Here is a 21336-nt window from a genome sequence, read left to right as displayed (position 1 = left end):
AAAATTCATTAAATATTTGGGGGTGTACTCAAAATCTCGCATTCCATTTCTCCAAAAAAAGAATGTCTTTCACTTGTCAGTTACAAGGTGACAGAGGGCAATTTCGTCAAATTGAAAAGAAATTCAAATATTTGAGCGTGGCCGTAACAGCACCAAAACCGGTCCGAGCTTTTTGCCGCCATAAATACAACGATTGCTCTCTTTTCTTGCGCCACTCTTTTCCTCTCTCCTGGCTTCGATTCGTTGGAGTTCAAAAAAGAGGGAAAATAACAACCTAACCAGCGAACTAAGGCCCCGAATTTCGATTCTTCGTCGCGAGTAAGATCGAATTTCAGTCTCCTTGGATTCGATTCTGGTAAGACCAATCAAGAACGACGGACTATCTGGTATTATATTATCAAAACTTTTTTGGTAATTTATTTTCCGCCTTACATTTTCTTGTCAGACGAGGACGAAGAAAACGTTTGGTTTGGTTAAGGATTTTTCATGTACTGGTAAAGAAAGGTATATCAGGGACTCCGCCTCCTCTTCAGATTTCGTTTTGCTTTTGTCTGTTTTCACGGGAATCAAACAGAGGTAATTGCTAAATTTGTTTAGTTGATGTCTTTTATTCTATCTAGGGCTTTATTTGACGAATTGTTATCCATGCAGTGTTTAGATTGCTCTTCCTTTGATTATGGTGGAATTATGTCATTTACATGCCTATATAATTGTTCGTTATTAGAAACAAACGAACTCTAACAAGTTGTTGAAATAAGAATTGACGACGAACCTATGTTTGCTTTGCTCTCTCAAATGAGGCCTTATGTCAAATATATTTCATTAGTTCTATTTTTTAAAATGTCAGAAATTGCTGCAGGAGCTACAAAAATCAATCTATCGCTGGAAATGTTAGTGAGCTGTATCTATGCAATATTATTTGCCTTTTGTTTGATGCTCTAAATTTGTGATAAGAATTAATAGTTTCTAATGGAGCCATCTGCTTCGTACAATGTATCGATTTCCTCACGTATTTTCATAATTGTTAGCGGGATATCAGTAATATTTTGGGAAAGAGATGGCCAGTTTTCAAGATATTGGTTTGTCAGCAGCGATTAATCTTCTGTCTGCATTTGCATTCCTTGTGGCATTTGCAATTCTAAGGCTTCAGCCGGTTAATGATAGAGTTTACTTCCCGAAATGGTATCTGAAAGGGATAAGGGGCAGTCCAACGCACTCTGGAGCCATTGTTAGCAGATTTGTCAACTTACACTGTAGTACATATATAAGGTTTCTCAATTGGATGCCTGCAGCACTTAGAATGCCACAACCTGAGCTCATTGACCATGCAGGACTTGATTCGGTTGTCTTCATTCGTATTTATCTTCTTGGGTGAGTCTTATATATTATAAGTCTCTGTATTGAGTTCAACAATACCTATATGCATGTATGTTTCTTTCCTTCCCTTTTACGCTGTTTAGAGCAAATGAATTCCACAAACGTAAAAAAAAAGGTATGTAAGTCATTTGTATATGCACATTTTTTATTCTTGCTAAATTACTGAAACTATTTTTAGTAAATTCTACATGGAGTTGAGCAAGTTTAAAGTAATTAAATTTGGTAGATTCTTAGTTAATCAAATGAAATTAATTTCATTAATCAGTAGTTGGAAACAACCTCGGGGAATTTCTTATTTATACTCACGACCGTTTTGATAGTTTTAATGAATAACCATTTGCCCAAAGATTATTTTGCTTACTTAGAACATGACAACATGGTGACTTTGCACTTTGTGAGATTGATATAGTGTATTTGCTAATTTTTTGAATTGTAATTTTGTATCTTAGGTCATAGTGATGTTGTCCCTTGTTCTGTGATTGGTGACTGATATACCATTAAATTCCTGTTTAAATTCATTTTCTAAGATCATTGAAATCATTAATATGCATTATTGAGTGTCTTGTTTGTTGTTGCTGGAATATCTAATATGATTTGTGCTGGTATGCAGCTTGAAAATGTTTGTGCCCATAACTTTACTAGCTTTTGCGGTTTTAGTGCCTGTCAACTGGACAGGGGGAACACTAGAGCACATCAAGGATTTGACTTTCAGTGATATTGATAAGCTATCAATATCTAATGTTCCATCTGGATCGAAAAGGTGTGAAGTAAATATTTGTTATCGTTCAATGAAACTTCATATTTATCTTGTGTGTGTGTGTTTTTTTTTGTTTTCTAAAAATAGCTATTGCCTTGCCGTATACGGACTAAGGAACGTATTCCTAGGTGAGAGAGAATACCTTACAATAACCTTTCAGCTTGCCCGTACTTATACTATCTATGTTGTTTATGGTAATAATCCTGCTAGTTTTATCAAATGGAACGTGAAAACGCTGGTACCACTTTCATTGGTAATCTTCATCATTATCTTGAAGCTTGCACTACTTGATTTTGGCTTTTGAGTGATAGCACAAGAAATTAGTGGTAGTTCATTCACGTGGATTTTCATTATATGTTTTTTTTTTAATTTTTTATAAGATGTAAATACTACTATTTTGAGTGTTAACGAGGGATCATGCATGTTTACTTGGAGTCTCAACTTCTCTTTCCAGGTTTTTGGCACATTTGGTTATGTCATATGTCTTCTCGATCTGGGCATGTTATGCATTATACATGGAATACAAGCAGATAGCTGCTATGAGGTTGCGATTTCTGGCATCAGCCGATCGTCGCCCTGATCAGTTTACAGTGAGTTCATTTTTTTCATGCGATTTATTCAATGCTTCAAACTACCATAGTTCTAGTTGTACAATGTTTGTACTTTATATTTTCAGAGTGTTTGACTATTTGCGACCTTCGGTTTCTAACACAAATCAATTTGTTTTTTCATAAATATTATCTACAGTTGAGAAATAGACGTAAATTACCATCGCCAAAAAATTAAAAGTGAGGATAGGGGTAGGATTAAACATACATAACATTAATGTAAAGTTTGGAGATGAGAAATTGATGTGAATGGTAACAGGCCTCCTTGGCCACTTCATGCGATACCATTTCTGATGAGTTATTACTTGAGTCAATACCACCACTGGCTGAGGAAGAAGATTGAAATGGAAACTCAGGCTCAACAAATACAACATGACGTGAAATGTAGATTTTTTTAGACGGCGGTCATAGCATAAGAAGGCACTTTGAGTAAGTGAATAGCCAAGAAATACATATAGACGAGAGCGAGACTCTAACTTGTGAGACGTGTACGGACGTAATCAGGGATAACAAAGGCAACTGAACACACGAAGTTTTAAGAAATTGAGGAGTTTGAAAGAGACATTCAAAGGATGATCTCATTGAGAGGTTTTGTTTAAGCATACGATTGATGAGATATACAGCGACAGCAAAGGCAAAGGGCCAAAATGAGAGGGGAGGGGGGGGATAGAAGCGTGATGAGGCAACATTAAGCCGGTTTCAACAATGTGACTGTGTCGGCGTTCGGAGAAATCATTATGCTCAAGTGTGTAAGGTGGGGTTGTTAGGTGATAAATACCATGAATTCGAAGAAAGGCTTTAAGAGCCAGATGTTCCCCACCATTATCGGTGTACAGTGTGATGATAGATTGGAAAAATCATTTTTCGACGATAGATTTGAAGCATTTGAACACAGAAAGACATCAGATTTATATTTAAGTGGGTAGAACCAGATATATTTGGAGTAATGATAAATAAAAATTACATAATATTTATAGTCATCACATGATACAACTGGAGAGGTCCATACATCTGAGAACACTAAGTCAAGAGGAGAATGAGATGTAAGGGATGAATCATGAAAAGGTAATTTATGACTTTTATTGCAGAGACAAGCATTACAATGAAAGATAGTTGATTATAGTAGAAAAAGACAGACAAGGACGATGATAAATGACGCATGACTCTATTAAACGGATAACCTAAACAACTATGCCATAGAGAAAGGGACTCATGAGACACAAAAAAAGCAAGTGGTGATTCCAACACACCCAAAGATGATGATGACCAACTGTAAATACCGCCTTTAAGTGGTCCTTGACGGAGGATGGAGCCCTCGTGCGAGGGTCCTGCACCTAAAAGTGTGTTGGGGTAAAAATAACAATAACATTATTAGTTGTGCATAACTGGAAAACGGATAATAAATTTTTGTTCATTGAGGGTACACGTAGGGCATCAGAAAATTTTAAAGGAGATGAGTTAGGGAGGGGAGAGGGAGCCCGTGTGGGTAGTTTTCAAACCTGTACCGTTGCCAACTACAACATCGTCCGTTCCCTCATATGGAGAGTGTAGTGAGAGGTTGGCAAGATCTGTTGTCACATGATGGGTGACACCTGAGTCAAGAATCCATTGGATGATGTCGGGGAAGAGGTGACGGTGTTGGCTTGAGGAGAAGCATAGCCTGGTCTATTTTGCCTGCAAGGTGTTGTTGAATTAGTCTAGGGAACATGTTTGAAAGCAGGACACCGCTTATCAGAATGGCCTTGTTGGTCACATAGCTGGCACCGCCCAAGATATGGACGAAAACCTCGATGATTAAGTGAATGTTGTGATCGTGGGGGCCATGCCTCGGAGGAGCGAAGAGAGCCAGATTGTGGTAAACCCGTGGGACCATTATGCATTCTATGAGATGATGCAGACTTTGCAGCTGCATGAGCAGTGGTCGAGAAGGTTATTTGGGTACTCTTTACAGCAACAAGGTGTGCTTCGCGGTTGAGAAACTTTTCGTACAATTCTTCAAAGGAGATTGATGTCTCTTGGGCGTGAATAGCATTGTCAAGTTCTTTATAATCCTCATCAAGTCCATTGAGAATTTTTATAGTGAGATTCTCAACATCAATAGGAGCATTCATCATTGCAAGTTCATCAGCCTTGGTCTTGATGTTTTGCATAAATTCGGTGATCGTTTGAGAGCCTTTGACCGGACAACTAAGTTGAGTTTTTAATTGGGTTATACGACCACGGGTTGGTTTGCCGTATGTGCGAGCGAGAATCGACCAAGCATCTTGAGAGGTCCGAGCGGTTGCAATAAATGGAATCAAGATTGGAGACAATGAGCCGATGATAGTATTCAAAATGAATTGATCTTGCCGGATCCATGTATGATGCGCGAGGTTGACAGTGGCGACACCATTAATTGTGATGGTGTTCTCGGGGCATGGATTTGTTCCGTCAACAAACCTGAGCAGGACATAACCGGTGAGAAGAGTTGAGAACTGGAGGCGCCATGAGAGGTAATTGGACGCAGTAAGCTTCAATGGTGCTTGCACAACAACATTGAAGGAGATGATAGGATGCTAATTAGCGGGAGCGCCGATGGTGGTGATTGGTTGAACCAGAATGGGAGCGTCTGTGGATGGAATGGAGGAGGTAGCATGCGCTGGGGAGGATTGTGAGTCCATGATGGCAGCGGCACTAAGCCGATAGTGGAGAAAAAGGAGAAAGAAAAAAAATTACTTCTTTCTGGTGTGGGCGTGAGCCAGCTGCTTTGATATCATAACAGAGATTATTTTCTAATGTTTATTGCTTGAATGACTATAGAGATATATACACCATGAATTCACTAATAAGGAAAGTCTATGATTAAGGAAGCAGAATATTTAAATTAACTACAGCCTAATTTAAAGGATATTGATAATATTCAACTATGCAACAAATATTCAGTATCACAAAATATTTTGAAGATGCAAGATATAAAGCAATGTGTATCTGTTCATAAATGGATTAGGAATTGAAGAACACAACTCAAGTGAAATTGAATCTCAACCCAAATGAATCGAAAGTTGGGGAGAAGATATTCAAACACAATAAATCTATTGTAATTATGAATGTAAACAATATACCAAAATTAGAAGTAAGAATTGATTAGTAATTTAATGGAAAATGAATTGGATGGAAATTAATTGTAGTTGTTGAAGTTACTTGCCAACTGTTCCGTGAAATAGTATAAGGTCTATGCCTCTGACAATGCTTGTACCTTTCACCATCATAGCTATTTATTTTATTGAAATGTGAATCGTTGTGGGAAATTCACTCAGTGACTTGTATCTCTTCGACAACAAAGAAGTCTACCTTTAGGTAAAACACTTGACAAAGATAAATAGAAGAAAATTTCAAACTTCCACTGAAAGTATACCCTATCGTCCCCTACAAGTTGAGCGTAGGATCGCAAGCAAATTGGATTCCGATAGTTGAAATCTTCTAGAAGTGAGCCCTTTAGTAAAAATGTCTTCCAATTGCTATTAAGTAGGAATGTTGGAGATTTGTAGATGACCCGGATAAATCAATATCAAGTTCGACATGTATGTGGCATTCGAATTCTCACACCAGATAATAGGCTGTTGGAGATGGAAATATGCAGTTCATATAGAAGATTGGTGATCGAAGTAATATCTGCAACTGCAGAGGTGAAGGGCCACAACATTATCCTCGGCTTCAGCGCTTGAGCGATGGGTTATTTCGTGGTGCTCTAAGACAGTACATTGGATCCAAGGAAAATACAATAAAAGACAGTAAATTGGGTGTCCAGACCCCAAATCCACTCGTCATTTAAATATCCAGTAAACTTCAATGAGGAATTTGGGTACAATTGCAAGACAAAAACCGCGGTGCTACATTTGACTATCATAGATGAACGTGCTTCACTGCTTGAAGGTGATCTGTAAAACCCATTGCATTAATTCATGGAAGAACAAGTGCCCTTTGATAATTTCCTCGAAGCATGTGGGAGGAAATTGATTTTGGAAGAATTAAGACCACCTTCACTATAGTCGGTCAAGGGCATTTTTGATTGATCCAAGAGTAGGTCATCTTTTGTTTTTAGTGACTCGAATGCGTAGACAAAATGCAAGTGCCAAGATCAGTTCATTGCGAACTGCAGTTTCATGCGGTGCAATAGTTCCTGCGAAAGAGCTTATCTAGTTCTCAAGATTATGACATAGCATATAAAAGGAGTTGCCATGCCACTATCATACTTGTAAATGAAAAATGATCTATCTGTTTTGCTACTCCAAAAATAAAAAGAGAAGAGGAAGAAAGCAAATCGCTACTGCAGGCTCTGAGGGCCTATGGAAGATAATGCATAGCTTCATGCAGCTATACTACTGGTGAGTAGCATCCTCAAATCCCTAGAGCTACCACATACATATATTCTTTTAAAGTTAAGACTGCGCTATTAACATCTAGTTGAGAAGAGTTGTTTTCAGCGGTTTGAACTAGTGGGGAGCATACGGTTGGTTGGCATAAGGTTTTGAGGAAGCATAAGGCTAATGTCTATTCCGTTTAAAACATAACCGACCAATACTAGCAGAACAAACCGATCTTGCAATATCCTGAATTGAAAACCGTTCATTTGGCTTAATAACCAACCACAACGAAATGGCCAACCCTGGGTTCTGTCAGTTATGGGCCGAAAAACCAACTAATAGGCTGCCACTATTTCTAGCGCCCCCCCTCCCTGTTAAAGAAACTGCAATTAGTGCTTGTGTTTAAGTATTGGTTTTTATATTTGTATTTTTTAGATTTATTTTTGGGATTGAATTTGGATAATATATAAATTTTGATTCAGAACCAGTTATTTGAGTTGGTACCGATCTTAACATTTCAAAATTGAAAATGAAAGGTCTAAATTGGTCATTCTTGTCAAGTCACAGCTAAAATCTCAATTTTTTCCTTCTGGTTTTTGTTCATCCTTGGCGCACTACTGCTCCACCCTATTTGAAATGGTTGGAGATGGTTGGTTTTGGTAACAAATATTTTTCCTTGATCGGTGATCCAGAGTTTTTGAATTAAGTATAGGAAAAGTTTTAGCTAATGTGAGGAGCATCATTTGCCCAGTTATTGTTGGAGGATATTCGAGGAATAGAATCAGTTATGGTGTGTTGGATAGGTAAGACTTGGTTGGATAAAGATTGAGGAAGGCATTAAGATTTAAAGAAGCCAGATGGTGAAGTCTTGTTTCGGGTCATGACGTTTATAGGTTGGATGAATTTGGGAATGTCATTGATCTCGTAACTGATTTGTAAGTTCTTTTATATATAGGTCGTACTTCCTTGGTGTCTTTATAATATTTACTTCACACTTTTTATCTCAAAAAAAAGAAGCCAGATGGAGAGGTAAGTGAAGGAGACTTCCTGCACTTGGAATTCAAAAATAGGAAGGCATCTTCTTGAAATATAACATATCTTGAGATGGTGGCTTTCCTTGATTTGGAGTAGCAGCGTTGATTTCCTCTCTAGTTATCACAATGAAAAGTCAGGGTAGATAATGGTTAGAATTTTTGAGATCTAAGCCCTGAAATTAGGAAAGTGTTAGTTTTGGACAAAGAGAGGAGAGCAAAATAGTATAGACTTGCTGCTAATTTCCAATCTTGTTGAAGCTGTCCATCACAGAAGAAAATTTTCAAAAAGAAAATGATCCTTCGCTTGCAACTTTCAAATATCTAGAGAAAATGAAGCATACATAAAAAGCTTACTAACTAATACAAGCAACTAACATTTCAGTACTCGGGAAAATTGTAGAATTTCGAAAAAGATACATGCTAGAAAGTTCGAAAGCAAAGAATGTCACACCTTAATATTCTTTGGCATTTTTGCTAGAAACACTAAGTTTTCTCATTCTATTGTGTTACAGATGCAAAAAGCGCAGCAAGAATAAAAAATTAACGTTCAATTAAATATAAAATTCTAATTAGTATTAAATTCTTAAGTAGTTGGAATTTTAATTACTATTAGATTTCTAAATAGTTAGAATTTTAATTAATGTTAGATTTCTAAATAATATTTTTTTTTTCATTAGTACTTGATTGCTAAATCGTGTAGGATTTCCAATATTTTAGTAAAGTATTTCTAATTAGATTTAGATTTCAAATTATATTGACATTTTTAAATAAAAATTGTAACCTCTATATAAACGGGTATGCTTGATATTGATAAAAACATATCAGAATATTATTTTAAACTATAAGATTGAAACTCTCTTTAATAAGATCCAAGGTAGCAATTTTTTTTGATGAGTTATAATTTATTTTTACAAAATAGATCACTATCGCAATAAAAATAAGAGTGTTAACCCTTTACTGAAAGACGACTTTATTGTTAACCACTCGGTGACTCAATTTTTAATCAAGGAATATAATAATTTGGTATCAAAATAAGGCACTATAGGCGACCAAATTTTACGCGAAAAGTAGCTGAATCTAAAATCTCGGATGACGGCTTCTGAAACTGCAACAAAAGAGAGTTTGCGCCAAATCACACAGTAATTAGAAATTCTTTTTAGCCGAATCGCCCAAGTGTAAGAAAAAAATGAAATTGATAACGTAAAAACTGATAATGGTGGTTGAAATCAGAATCAAGGAGCGAAAAAGCGGCACACTAAACCAGGGTGCGAAGAATTCAACATCAGTTCCCATAACAACGAAAGGATTCATCGTTATACAAAATTTGATTTTCCTGCCTAAGATGGATTGGACGACCCGTTGACTTGGCTCTATTGTTGCGAACAGTTTTTTATTAATCAAAAAATGGCTAATAGCGATGAGGTTGGATTGACAGCCTTTTACTTGTTAGGTGATGCTCAACTTTGGTACTACAAACTGCAACAGGAGGAAACAGGGATGTCATGGGGCCAGTTTGTTAAATTCTGCACATTGCGGTTTGATCCGCCCCTGCAGAACAATTCATTAGGAGAGTTAATCAACCTAAAACAAACAGGCATAGCGGAGGACTATATACGACAGTTTCAGAGACTCTTGTTCTGTGCCCATAAAACACAGCAAGACTAGTAAATTGACATGTTTACTATGGGTCTAGTAGATTCAATCAGACTGGAAGTCAAAATCCAATCACCCACCACTTTTATGTATGCAATGAGCATGATCAGAGCTTTTGAAAGGAAATAACAGTTGTAGGATATGACCGAACACAATTATAATGATCATTTTCAGTCCGTTATCAAACCTAACAATTCAATTTAGAAAACACCATAAGGCAGCAACTTCACGACAACTGGTAACACTTCATCTCCATTTATAAAGAAATTAACAAAAATAGAAATGACAAAAAGGAGACTGAAAGGGTTGTGTTATAACTTCGATAAGTCATTTGTTCTACGTCACCAATGTAAATAATTATTTTGGATCGAGATTGAACACGACACTGGTCTTGAGCAACAAGAAAAGACCAATAAGGCAGATATATCCATAATTCAAGTTTGAGAATAAACTTGCAAACAAGGGGGGAGTAATGTTATGAATGCAAATATAGAAGGCACAGTAAGAATAGGAAATTGACGTTCAATTAAATATGAAATCTTAATTAGTATTAGATTTTTAAATAATTGAAATTTTTATTAGTATTAGATTTCTAACTAGTTGAAATTCTAATTAGTATTACATTCCTAAATAATATATATATTTTCCATTAATACCTGATTTCTAAATAGTGTAGGATTTTCAATATCTTAGTAAAGTATTTTTAATTAGATTTAAATTCCAAATTAGATTAATATTCCTAAATACGAATTGTAATCTCTATATAAAAAGATGGTATGCTTGATATTAATAAAGACAAATTAGAATATTATTTTAAATTATAAAATTGAAACTTTCTTTAACAAAATTCAAGGTAGTAAATTTTTCTCGCAATAAAAACAAAGGTGTTAATCCTTTATTGGAAGACGATTTTGTTGTTAACCACCCAGTGACTTGATCCTTAATCAAGAAACATAACATATTGCTCTTAATCCTCAACAACTTAGGTTTTGGTTTCTCGATGAATTTTGGACTTGCACACTTTTCTTGTCAAAACCTCATGCAGGACCTATATCGCACTCCAAGTCTATACCAGCAATATTTCTCCACATAATTAAACTTTTTGTTAGTCTGCACCAGCAATACTTCTCCGAGTGACTAATCTTCTTGCAGCTTGGACATGGATGAAATTTTCTTCTTTTTTCCTTTTTCCTTTTTCTTCATTTAGCATCTTGCTTGTCTTCCTAGCAACCTTCTTGTTTCCACCTTGGCTGTTTTGTGGCTTCTCCTTCCTTTTGGCCAATAAAGCTCCTTCAACTGTCATTTTTCCTCAAAGACCTTCTCTATTTAGTAGCTTTTAGGGCATTCACAAGCTCTGGCGAGGACCTTGTTGAGATGTCCTTTCAATTTTCTAGGGAATTAATTTTTGCTTCAAATTTTTTCGCAAACTCACAAAACCTTCTCAACCATGATCATATTGTTAGCCCTTCTCCAGCACCCCTGTCTAGTTGACAAACTTCATTACTTTGTCTGCCTTTTTCACTATTCTACATCACTCATTCTAAGGACTTCAAACTTCCTCATCAATGAAGCATTTGACTTGGTTTGTTTTCTCATTTCCTTGACCTTTTAATCCTATCCATTCTTGTTTTTCAGTTTCACAAGATAAGATCAATATAAAAATGGATTCATAGCCTGCTAAGTGGATGGAGGAAAAAGAAATTTCACATGGTGGGATTGCACTCAATAGGAGTAAGCAAAAACTGACTGAAACTGAAAAGCCGAACAAGCCAAACCAATTAAGGAGATCAGTTCGGTTTATTTGGTTAAATTGGTTAAAAAATAAAAAACTAATATCTTAATCAGTACAGTTTCACTTTCAGAATTTAAAAACTAAACTAACTGTAAAAACAATTAAGGTTTTTAGTTTTTGTAAAATTAATAATTACAGTGATATTAAATTAATAATTACATATATACTATTTTTTAAAATAATTAATAATTATACATATTAAATTAATAACTCTATATACTTATATACTGACTTAGTATATGTATATATATTTTTAATTAATATGTTTATAAAATTAAAAAAAATTAATTTTATTAATTTATTTTTGCATTATTTAGTTTATTCGGTCATTTGTGCAACTGTGGGATTAGCTCTCAAGGTGGGGATTCTCTCCTACAACAGTCTCCAATAATCCATGCCTTTTAGAGGTGCCTACATCCTAACAGCTCATGGCTCCAATGAAAATTGGTGGTGCAGGAGTTCTAGAGCTTCCAGAGCCATGATCTAATCAGTGCAATTTTTTGAGTTTTTATTAGTTTTAAAGCAAGGAAAGAACTTTCTTTCAGTCCTTTAAGAGCAATAAAGCTCTGATCCCATTTGTTGGTTTTGGACAAAAAAGAGAGGAGAGAGAAAATGGCCTAGAGTTGCAATTAATTTTCATTAACATTTAAGTTGAATACAGAGATGTACAAAACTTGTTGAAGCTGTCCATGGCAGCAGAACGTAACCAAATAGGAAATGATCCTTTGCTTGCAACTTCGACAATCTAGAAAACATAAAACATACATAAAAAGCTTCTTAACTAATACAAGAAGCTAACATCTAAATATCCATTCAAAAAGCTACATGACTTGGGACAAAATGTACGCTAGAAAGTTTGAAAGCAAAGAATGTGAAACTCTAACAGAAAGCAGCTAAAGGCTAACATTCAAAAGTCTGTGTTGCAAAGAATCTTCTAATGTGGCCATGAATAAGGTGTATCATTGACCGTTGCAGAGCATGGCACTATGTTAAGAGTATAAGCAATTTTTCGGTCTTGCTGCTTTGTTGAGGGGTTTAAGGGCAAGAAAATTGCATGCAGGCCCTGTTATAATAAAAAACAATCAGTTGGTCCCAAAATTTCCTGCTGCCATCTTATTGGAAATTCTTGATCTTGATACCCCAATTAGGTGTGCACAATCTTATGAAAACTAACAAATATTTTATAAACTTAAGACCTTTTTTAAGGAAAAAACAAAAAGATTAATAGAATCATCTTGGAAAAGCATATAATATCTAGAGCTAGGGAATTATGAGAGAGGAGAGGTCCAACTGTTGCTTTATATTATTTTAAAAGGACTTAACATATTGACATGAGACACCAAAAAGAGCTGCCTAACATTTTTACGTAAGTGATGAGCAGAACATCACAGCTTGCTAAGAATGGACCTATTGAGGGACCAGCAGGGAGCTGCTTCGTTGTTGCTAGAGTGGAGACTCACAAAAATAAGTTGGCAAATACCTTGAATAGTGGTGCAAAGTAGGTGGAATGGAACTAGAGGACATGGCCTGTGTTGAGAGAAAGGAGTAAAATCACTTGGACAATTACAGTTAAGGAGTGGATTAAGTCTGAGAACTTTGGAGGCCATGGAGGAGAAAGATGGGTTGGAGATGAGGGAGGAGAACACTCTGCTGGAGAACTCATGGAAGGAAAAATGTATTAGGATTGCTTTTAATACCATTTAAATTGTCCTATCCTTTAAAATAAAAACTAAAACCATATCCTATGATTAAGTTAATCATTTGAATTATTAACTGACTCTATATCCTTCATTAAGTTAGTTGTTTTTCCTTCTTTTCTCTCTCCTGAATTCTTTTGCAGGTTCTTGTAAGAAATGTCCCACCAGATCCAGATGAATCAGTTTGTGAGCATGTCGAACATTTTTTCTGTGTAAATCACCCAGATCACTATCTTCAGCATCAGGTGTGACTCTTCTGACAATATTTTCTTTAGAAATGTAATTTTGTGCCTAGAAAATCAGTAAGGGAAATAAGAAAATGTTTCTGGATTGTAATTTTTTATTTTATTTTGAGTGATCCTCTCCTGCATCATTTTAATATGTCTATTTTACTCCAGTAGCATTAATAAATCATATCAGCCCTGTGGAAAATTGCCAGGCTGTTTACAATGCCAATAACCTTGCAACGTTGGTGGCGAAAAGAAAGAGTTTTCAGAATCGGTTTACATATTACAATAACAAACATGAGAGAAATCCTTCAAAGAGACCCACCACAAAGGTACTAGAAAGTGAATTCTTCTCTGAATTTCTTTTTTAGTGGAAGAGACCATCTAATTCGATAAGTTATTGTTAGTACTAAATTGTATATTAAGTGTATCATCTAATCCACCATGTACAGACAGGTCTATGGGGTCTTTGGGGGACTACAGTGGATGCTATTGATTACTATGCTTCTGAGATTGAGAAGCTGACTGAAGAAGTATGTTCTTATATATTATCATCATAATTGTTGTTGTTATAGGTGGTCTTGGATAATAACAACAGTTTAACTCGGTAACTTGCATTGGCAATTTCTTATTTGAAGTTTCCAATTCTATTCAATATTCTCAGTCTTGCTGATATCAGTTCTAAATCTTTTCTGAACTGACTCTTAAACTGAACCTTGGCTAATTTTCCATACAATTGAAGTTGAAAACAAAATAATATATGATAATGATATCCTATACATTTAACAGTCGCTTCAGTAGGTGTTAAATATGAATGTGGTACAACCACAGGGCCTACAAATATTTTTCTTTCCTTGAGCTGCTTTTGATGTATGCTATGTCACATTCGTATAGGAACGCACAGAAAGAGCAAAGATTATGAGTGATCCTAAATCTATAATTCCAGCAGCATTTGTTTCATTCAAATCTCGATGGGGAGCAGCTGTTTGTGCTCAAACTCAGCAATCTAGTAATCCAACTATTTGGTTGACAGAATGGGCTCCTGAACCTCGTGATGTTTATTGGCATAATCTTGCAATTCCATATGTTGAACTTACAATTAGAAGACTGCTTATGGCTGTTGCACTTTTTCTGCTTATTTTCTTCTTCATGATCCCAATTGCATTTGTTCAGTCTCTTGCCAACATTGAAGGGATTCAGAAGGTTTTCCCTTTTTTGAAGCCACTGATAGACCTGTAACTTTCTTATTCCTTCTGTTATTTAGGCCTTTCCTTTTGCTAGCTGAATGATTTGCTCCTTGCATGATAGACTACTGATGTTTTGACTGGTTAAAAAATTGTTCTGCAAATAAATTCATTTGAACTATTTTCTTAATGTCTTCTATATTGGTGCACTATGTCTGGCCTCTTTATTTGATAGACAAATTTCCTTGATACCTTCAAAACTCATCTTGAACTAAATGTTTTGCATTTCTAAGAAACTACTCAAGATGCATGCCTCACTTTGCTATCAGAATTTTCTTCCAAGACAAAGGCGGAGTATTGTCTTTTTTTTTTCTTTTTTTTTTCTGAAGTGCAATGGATATCTGAAAAACAGGATATATTTCACAGAAAAGAAATTAATGAAGACAAAATGAATTTACAAAGATGATCTTAATACATTATATTACCTAGGTTGATGAGTTTCTTTGCTAGCTACCTGAAAATGGTATTACTGTTTCGTATTTCTTGTGGCCAAAAATTCAACTGATGATTTTGTTACTTTTTGCAGGAAGACTATAAAGTCTCTCACTCAAGGCTTTCTTCCAGGGATTGCACTGAAGATATTTCTTATCTTACTTCCAACAATTCTCATGACCATGTCAAAGATCGAAGGATTCACATCACTTTCAACATTAGAGAGAAGATCAGCTGGGAAATATTTTTGGTTCATACTTGTCAATGTTTTCCTTGGAAGCATTGTTACGGGGACAGCATTTCAGCAACTTAAATCTTTCCTTGACCAGCCCCCAACAGAGTAAGTTGTTTCCCTAAAAATGATGCTAAATATTTATGGCCTGTAAAAAGTAAAAATAAGTTAGCAACATAGAACTTTAGCAACTTAAGATCATAGATCCGGAAATCAAGTCTCAATCTTTTTTTTCAAAGATTTTCTCATAAAATTGGCTGGATATTTGCATCAGTGCACATCTTCAGCCCAGGATGATATTCAACTTTACAAGTATGTTCTTTATTGCAGCAAGGTTCAAGCATTTTCCATTTTGAACTTCAGTTTGAGATAAACTCTGGATTCTTTAAGATCTTAACTGGAATCTTAGCTTCTCTATTTAGATAGTTTCATTTTATGGCGAATAACCTATGAGATAAAATATAGGATGCTGACATGAGATTTTGCTACTTGTACAGGATTCCAAAAACTGTTGGCGTTTCAATCCCAATGAAAGCCACATTCTTCATTACATACATAATGGTTGATGGTTGGGCTGGAATTGCAGCAGAAATCCTCAGACTGGTACCACTAATAGTGTTTCACCTGAAAAATACGTTTTTGGTTAAGACAGATCAAGATAGAGAGCAAGCAATGGATCCTGGTAGCTTGGACTTTGCAATATGTGAACCTCGAATTCAATTATATTTCTTGCTGGGGCTTGTATATGCGGTTGTTGCACCTATACTTCTGCCTTTCATCATCGTCTTCTTTGCTTTTTCCTACATTGTGTTTCGTCATCAGGTACATAGGCTAAGTAAACAATATATTAAAGATCCTAAAAATTACATATGTCTCTTCATACCACCACATAATGTTGCACCTATACTTCTGCCTTTCATTATCGTCTTCTTTACTTTTTCCTACATTGTGTTTCGTCTCAGAGACATAGGCTAAGTAAACAATATATTCAAGATCCTAGAAATTACATGTGTCTCTTCATACCATCACATAATCTTTCTCATTGCAATATATATCATCTCAGTATTTTGGAATATTTTGCATCTAAGTAACACCATTGATGCTCCTTTGAATAGTTATGCTCTCTTCATTAGATTTTTGGTCCTTCAAAGGGTGGTTCGATGTTTGCCTGGCTAATAGAAGCATCTATAAGTTGCTTATAATTTGGGAATTCATTACATAAAATAATATCTCCAGGGGCTACGTGAGCCGACATTGTGCTGGTAATTAAGTTTTCTTTTTGTTTTTTTGAAATAAAGTTTTCTTAGATCTCATATATAAAAGAGTACTTCTCATTTGAGAGAACTCAAAGTTTAACTTGTTAAGATTTATAGCTCAAAACAATTTTTTTGTTAGAGAAAAGTGACATTATTAGAGATAACAGGGAAGATACAAGAATAGATTATTAGATATCATCCCAAAAGGAAAAAGAGTAGAAAAAAGATAAAAAAGAGAGAAAACTCAATATAGGATATTCTATCAGTTTCTATGCAAACTAAATAGAGAGCAATCTCCAAAATGCCTCTGTGCCTTGACCTAGGGAGGGAAGAAAAACAGAGAAAATAAACCTATATGATACAAGACAAGTAGCAGTTGAACTAACTTCTTCCACATATAGTTTAACAATAGAGAAAATTTTTCGGTGAGAAATAGAAACAAAGATAGGCAAGAGGAAAGTAGAGATCAATGTGAAGAAATATAAGGAGAAATAGACTGAATGAGATAGGGTAGACAAAACAATAGTTAGAAGAAAGGAACATAGAGAAAGATAACAAGGAATAAAAGCTCTAGAAAAGAAATGACAGGAATACCAAATTTCACCCTGTAGTTTTAGAAAACATTCAAATCGCACCATCTCTACTTTTCTATTCGAACTATATGTGTAACAAGTTAGTTTAACCGCTACTCGTCTTGTATAACACAGGTTTTGTTTCCCTTTATTCTCCCTCTCTAGGTCAAAACTGACCCGATCAGAATCATACTTCAACAAAAAAACCATATCGGGTTAGGTTAATACGTGTCGGATTAAGCGGGTTTGAATATAAAATGCAATTTCTAACATTATTAGAGTCCTTTTGTCTTTACCTACCAACTTTGATTGACCATTTCTCCAATTGGATGTGAAGAATGTCTTCTTAAATGAAAATCTAATAAAAGAAGTATACATGAAGCTTTCTCCTGGCTTTGAGACTCAGGCCTCAAGGAATCAAGTTTGCAAGTTGAAAAGGTCTCTCTATGACCTTAAACAGTCCCCAAGAGCCTATTTCGGCAGATATACAATAGTGGTAAATTTACAAGGCTACTCTTGATGCCAAGCCGATCAAACCTTTTACATAAAGAGATTGTAAAAAGGTAAGTTGTCTACCATGACTGTGTATGTTGATAACATAATTTTCTGAAGCATACTCTTACTAGAAAATTTGAGATTAAATACTTCGGAAATCTTAGATATTTCCTAAGAATGGACTTAACTTGACCAAGCAAGGGAATCTCTATGTCTCAGAAAAAATATATTCTGGACTTACTGAAAGAGTGTGGGCCTCTGGAAACTACTAGGAAACTTTGAATGGCAAAAAGTAGTGCTCCAATTGATAAGAGTCGATATGAAAGGTCAGTAGACAGACTCATCTATCTCACTCACACCCATTTAGACATTGGGTTCTCGTTCAGTTTTACGAGTCAATTCATGAATGGCCTGAAGGAAGAACACATGGATCCTAAGGTACTTGAAGCTGACACCTGGTAAGAAATTATAAAGTGAAGATTTATAGTGATGCAAATTGGGTTACTGATGCATACGGAAATTTGATTACTTACCAAAGGGAAAGCAGTGTATCGTGTCAAGAAGTAATCAAAATTGAATTTCGTGCAATGGGTCATGACATCTGCTAGAAGTTGGATAAGAAGACTACTTGAAGAACTTGAAGTCAAGATTGAAGGATTTACGAAGTTGTTTTATGACAACCAATAAGCCATTTGCATTGCCAAAAATCTGGTTCACTGTGATAAGACAAAACAGTGGAGTATCCAAGAAAATGTTGAAGGGAATGTTATTCAGATAGTCTACATGCCAACAAGCTCCCAACTTGCTGACGTCTTAACTAAAGCCTTGTTTTTTGAAGTGCTTTGAAGGCCTAAGTTCAAAAGCTTGGAAGGGGAACAGTATGTTCAGTGCCGCTTGAGGGAGAGTGTAGAATTATTCTAAACTTGAATTTATTATCATTCATTTCCTATTTTATTGTTTTTTTAGTTAGGATAATTAGGAGATTTGATTCTTGCCTTTATTGAGAGTTCCATTAGCTGCTTTTAGATATTATTGCTATTCCCTCATAAGATCTATTTGTCAAACTCTTCCCTTCTTATTAGAGATCCTTTTCTATACGTAGAATGGTTAAAACCAGTCATAGAAGTATAAAATATAATTTTAACTCGGTCAAAGTCTTCAGCATCCTTAATATTTCAAACTCTCTTTTAAAAGTTAATAATTTGACAACCTTTATCTTTTTCAGTTCCTTCAAACTCTCGGGACTTGTCCCCATTGCTTGCTTTGCTTTTGTAGCTCCGCAATCTTTGAAAAATTTATTCCAGAAAATTGCTGGATGTAGGAAATATATGTTAGTGTGTTCTAAATTTCAACTAGCTTAATAAGCCAGCCAAACAGTTCTTTTTCTTTCTGAAGAGTCGGCGAGCCAAGTGTATTTTTGGGTTTCTTCATAGCCATAATAATATATGGACGGGCATACATATATATGTCATTAAAGTTTATTTTATATCGTTTAATGTTTCTAAGAAAGTTATATAACCAGAAAAATGCTTGTTATTTATTTGGTTTTGTACTTCATGGTTTAGATGTGCTCATATCTTCTGCTCATCATTACAAGGTTATCAATGTCTATGACCAAAAATACGAGACAGGGGCTGCATTCTGGCCAGATGTGCACCGGCGCTTGATTATCTGTTTAATAATTTCTCAACTTCTTCTCATGGGTTTGTTGAGCACAAAGAAGGCTATGCAGGCAACACCTCTGCTCCTTGCTCTGCCTATTTTGACCATCTGGTTTCATAAATATTGCCAGGGGCGCTTTGAATCTGCATTTGTGAAATTCCCCTTACAGGTAAGCAATTAATGACTTTGAAACTTAATTCTTTAAATTAATTATTTAAGGGGAAGCTTTAGACGAACTAGTAATAGGTGAGAAACATTTTGTCTTTCCATCATTTAGGAGGAAACATTAGCAAACTCCTGGTTAGGAAGTATCATTTGCATAAGAGCACTGAACTATTCCATTCTTGCAAAAGAAAAATCATGCGTCTTTTGACCCAATTGGTACATTAATTAGATACCAACAGAAGTTATAATGGTAGTTTACTAATAAAAAATTAAGTTAATATTAGCTAAGTTTTGTTTTAAATGAATAAACTTTTAAGTAAAATTTATTTAAAAATCTATAGTTGATGAAAATTTAATAGAAGGTAACAAAAATAATTTTCTAATAGATATGTTGATAAAATTTAAAATTTAAAATAATATATTTCAAATTTTATCAAAATTAATAAAATTTAAAGTGTGTTGTTCCAATTCTTTTTTGAAATTTATTATAAGTTCATTTTTTATAATTTTAAATAAAATATTTATCATCCCCTAATTATGAATTTTACAAAAAAAAAATTAATTTATTCTGAATATAATTGCAGCATTATAATAGAGAATTCGAAACAACATGGATATAGGTAAAGCTTGAATTATATTTGCTGTTGAAATAAAGTTCCAAATTTTATTATAGAACTAATTATTTTATAATTAAATATTTTTTATAAAAAAAATTATAAATTTAAATCAGATTTAATATTTTTACGTGTTATAATTGTTATATATATTTTACTTAATAATGAAATATATTGATTTTAGTGTAACATTTGATTATAAAACTTTATGAATAGAATGCAATGGTGAAGGACACGCTCGAGAGAGCAACCGAACCAAGCCTAAATCTAAGAGCCTATCTACAAGATGCTTACATACACCCAGTGTTTAAGGGCGGTGAAATGGAGAGACCGAAGGTAGTCGACGAGGAGGAGAGCAGCCCACTTGTTCAAACGAAAAGGAATTCTGTTAAGAGCAGCAAAAACAATTCGGAATCGGGCAATGAAGGTGTAACTCCAGATTTGTAAAGAAAATTTTATTGTTATTATCATCATCCTCTTTGCTGCCTTTTTCCTTTTTGCGTAAATGAATTATTTAGCAGCAAAAATTGGAGGCAAATGTTGTTGGGTATGTGTGAATAAACATATTCCACTTACCTGCATCTTACAAATTGGTACCTCCTAGTTTTATACCTTGTAAATGACAGGTCAGAGGCTGCTCGTTCCTGTTCTTGGTTTGGTTTAAAATTTTAAATTTTCTACATTAACTGAACTTATAAAATTATTTCCAAATGTAATTTGTTTTTGTAACTCTAAAATTTTAATAATTTTTTTGAGTAAGATGACAGAATAAATAAAAAAATTAATTAATTTATTTATTTTTATTCTAATTCCGAGAAGTCATAGATTAATTTCAAAACTGAAATCGATGTTGAAGGAATAAGTGTTTGTTAGTAAAAAATTTATTTTATTGAATCGATCAATTTTAATTAATTTAATATAATAAAAGGTGCAAATAAAATAATGATTGATCGTAACATAATATTTATTATTCATAACAAGAATTCGGAAGGAATATTTTTAAATCCTGTTTATATTTTAATTTTTATTGAATTTGAAAGTCACGATATTTAAAAATTATTTTTAATAAAATTAGTAACAATTATTTTATTATATTTAACATTAGAACAATGAAAATTAGGAGAAAAAAAAAATGTCCGCAAGAATTGTCTTTTCCTAAAAGTTTTTGGTTTTAAT

The 21336-nt window shown here is 34.5% G+C and overlaps 1 protein-coding gene across 4 annotated transcripts; it reads left to right on the top strand.

Annotated features, from left to right (window-relative positions):
* The first annotated feature begins 197 nt into the window (after positions 1 to 197).
* On the top strand, positions 198 to 20840 carry LOC110822035 (hyperosmolality-gated Ca2+ permeable channel 1.7). Of its 4 annotated transcripts, XM_088216598.1 has the most exons (14): positions 198 to 355; positions 446 to 576; positions 848 to 890; positions 1040 to 1371; positions 1988 to 2137; positions 2589 to 2724; positions 13405 to 13506; positions 13701 to 13820; positions 13941 to 14021; positions 14383 to 14723; positions 15259 to 15504; positions 15894 to 16218; positions 19317 to 19550; positions 20377 to 20840. In XM_088216598.1, the coding sequence occupies exons 4-14, from the start codon at positions 1058 to 1060 to the stop codon at positions 20605 to 20607; spliced, it is 2280 nt and encodes a 759-aa protein (XP_088072724.1). In that variant the 5' UTR covers positions 198 to 355; positions 446 to 576; positions 848 to 890; positions 1040 to 1057; the 3' UTR covers positions 20608 to 20840. The 4 variants fall into 4 exon arrangements, with proteins under 4 accessions (XP_088072724.1, XP_021907735.1, XP_088072723.1 ...); XM_022052043.2 differs by lacking the exon at positions 848 to 890; XM_088216597.1 differs by lacking the exon at positions 848 to 890 and having other exon boundaries at positions 1029 to 1371.
* Positions 20841 to 21336: the final 496 nt, after the last annotated feature.

The sequence above is a fragment of the Carica papaya genome, chromosome 3, assembly GCF_054855325.1.
Source record: "Carica papaya isolate Zhongbai chromosome 3, ASM5485532v1, whole genome shotgun sequence".
Taxonomy (NCBI): domain Eukaryota; kingdom Viridiplantae; phylum Streptophyta; class Magnoliopsida; order Brassicales; family Caricaceae; genus Carica; species Carica papaya.
The sequence above is the reverse complement of the archived record's forward strand: the minus strand, read 5'-3'. Positions and strand labels throughout refer to the sequence as shown.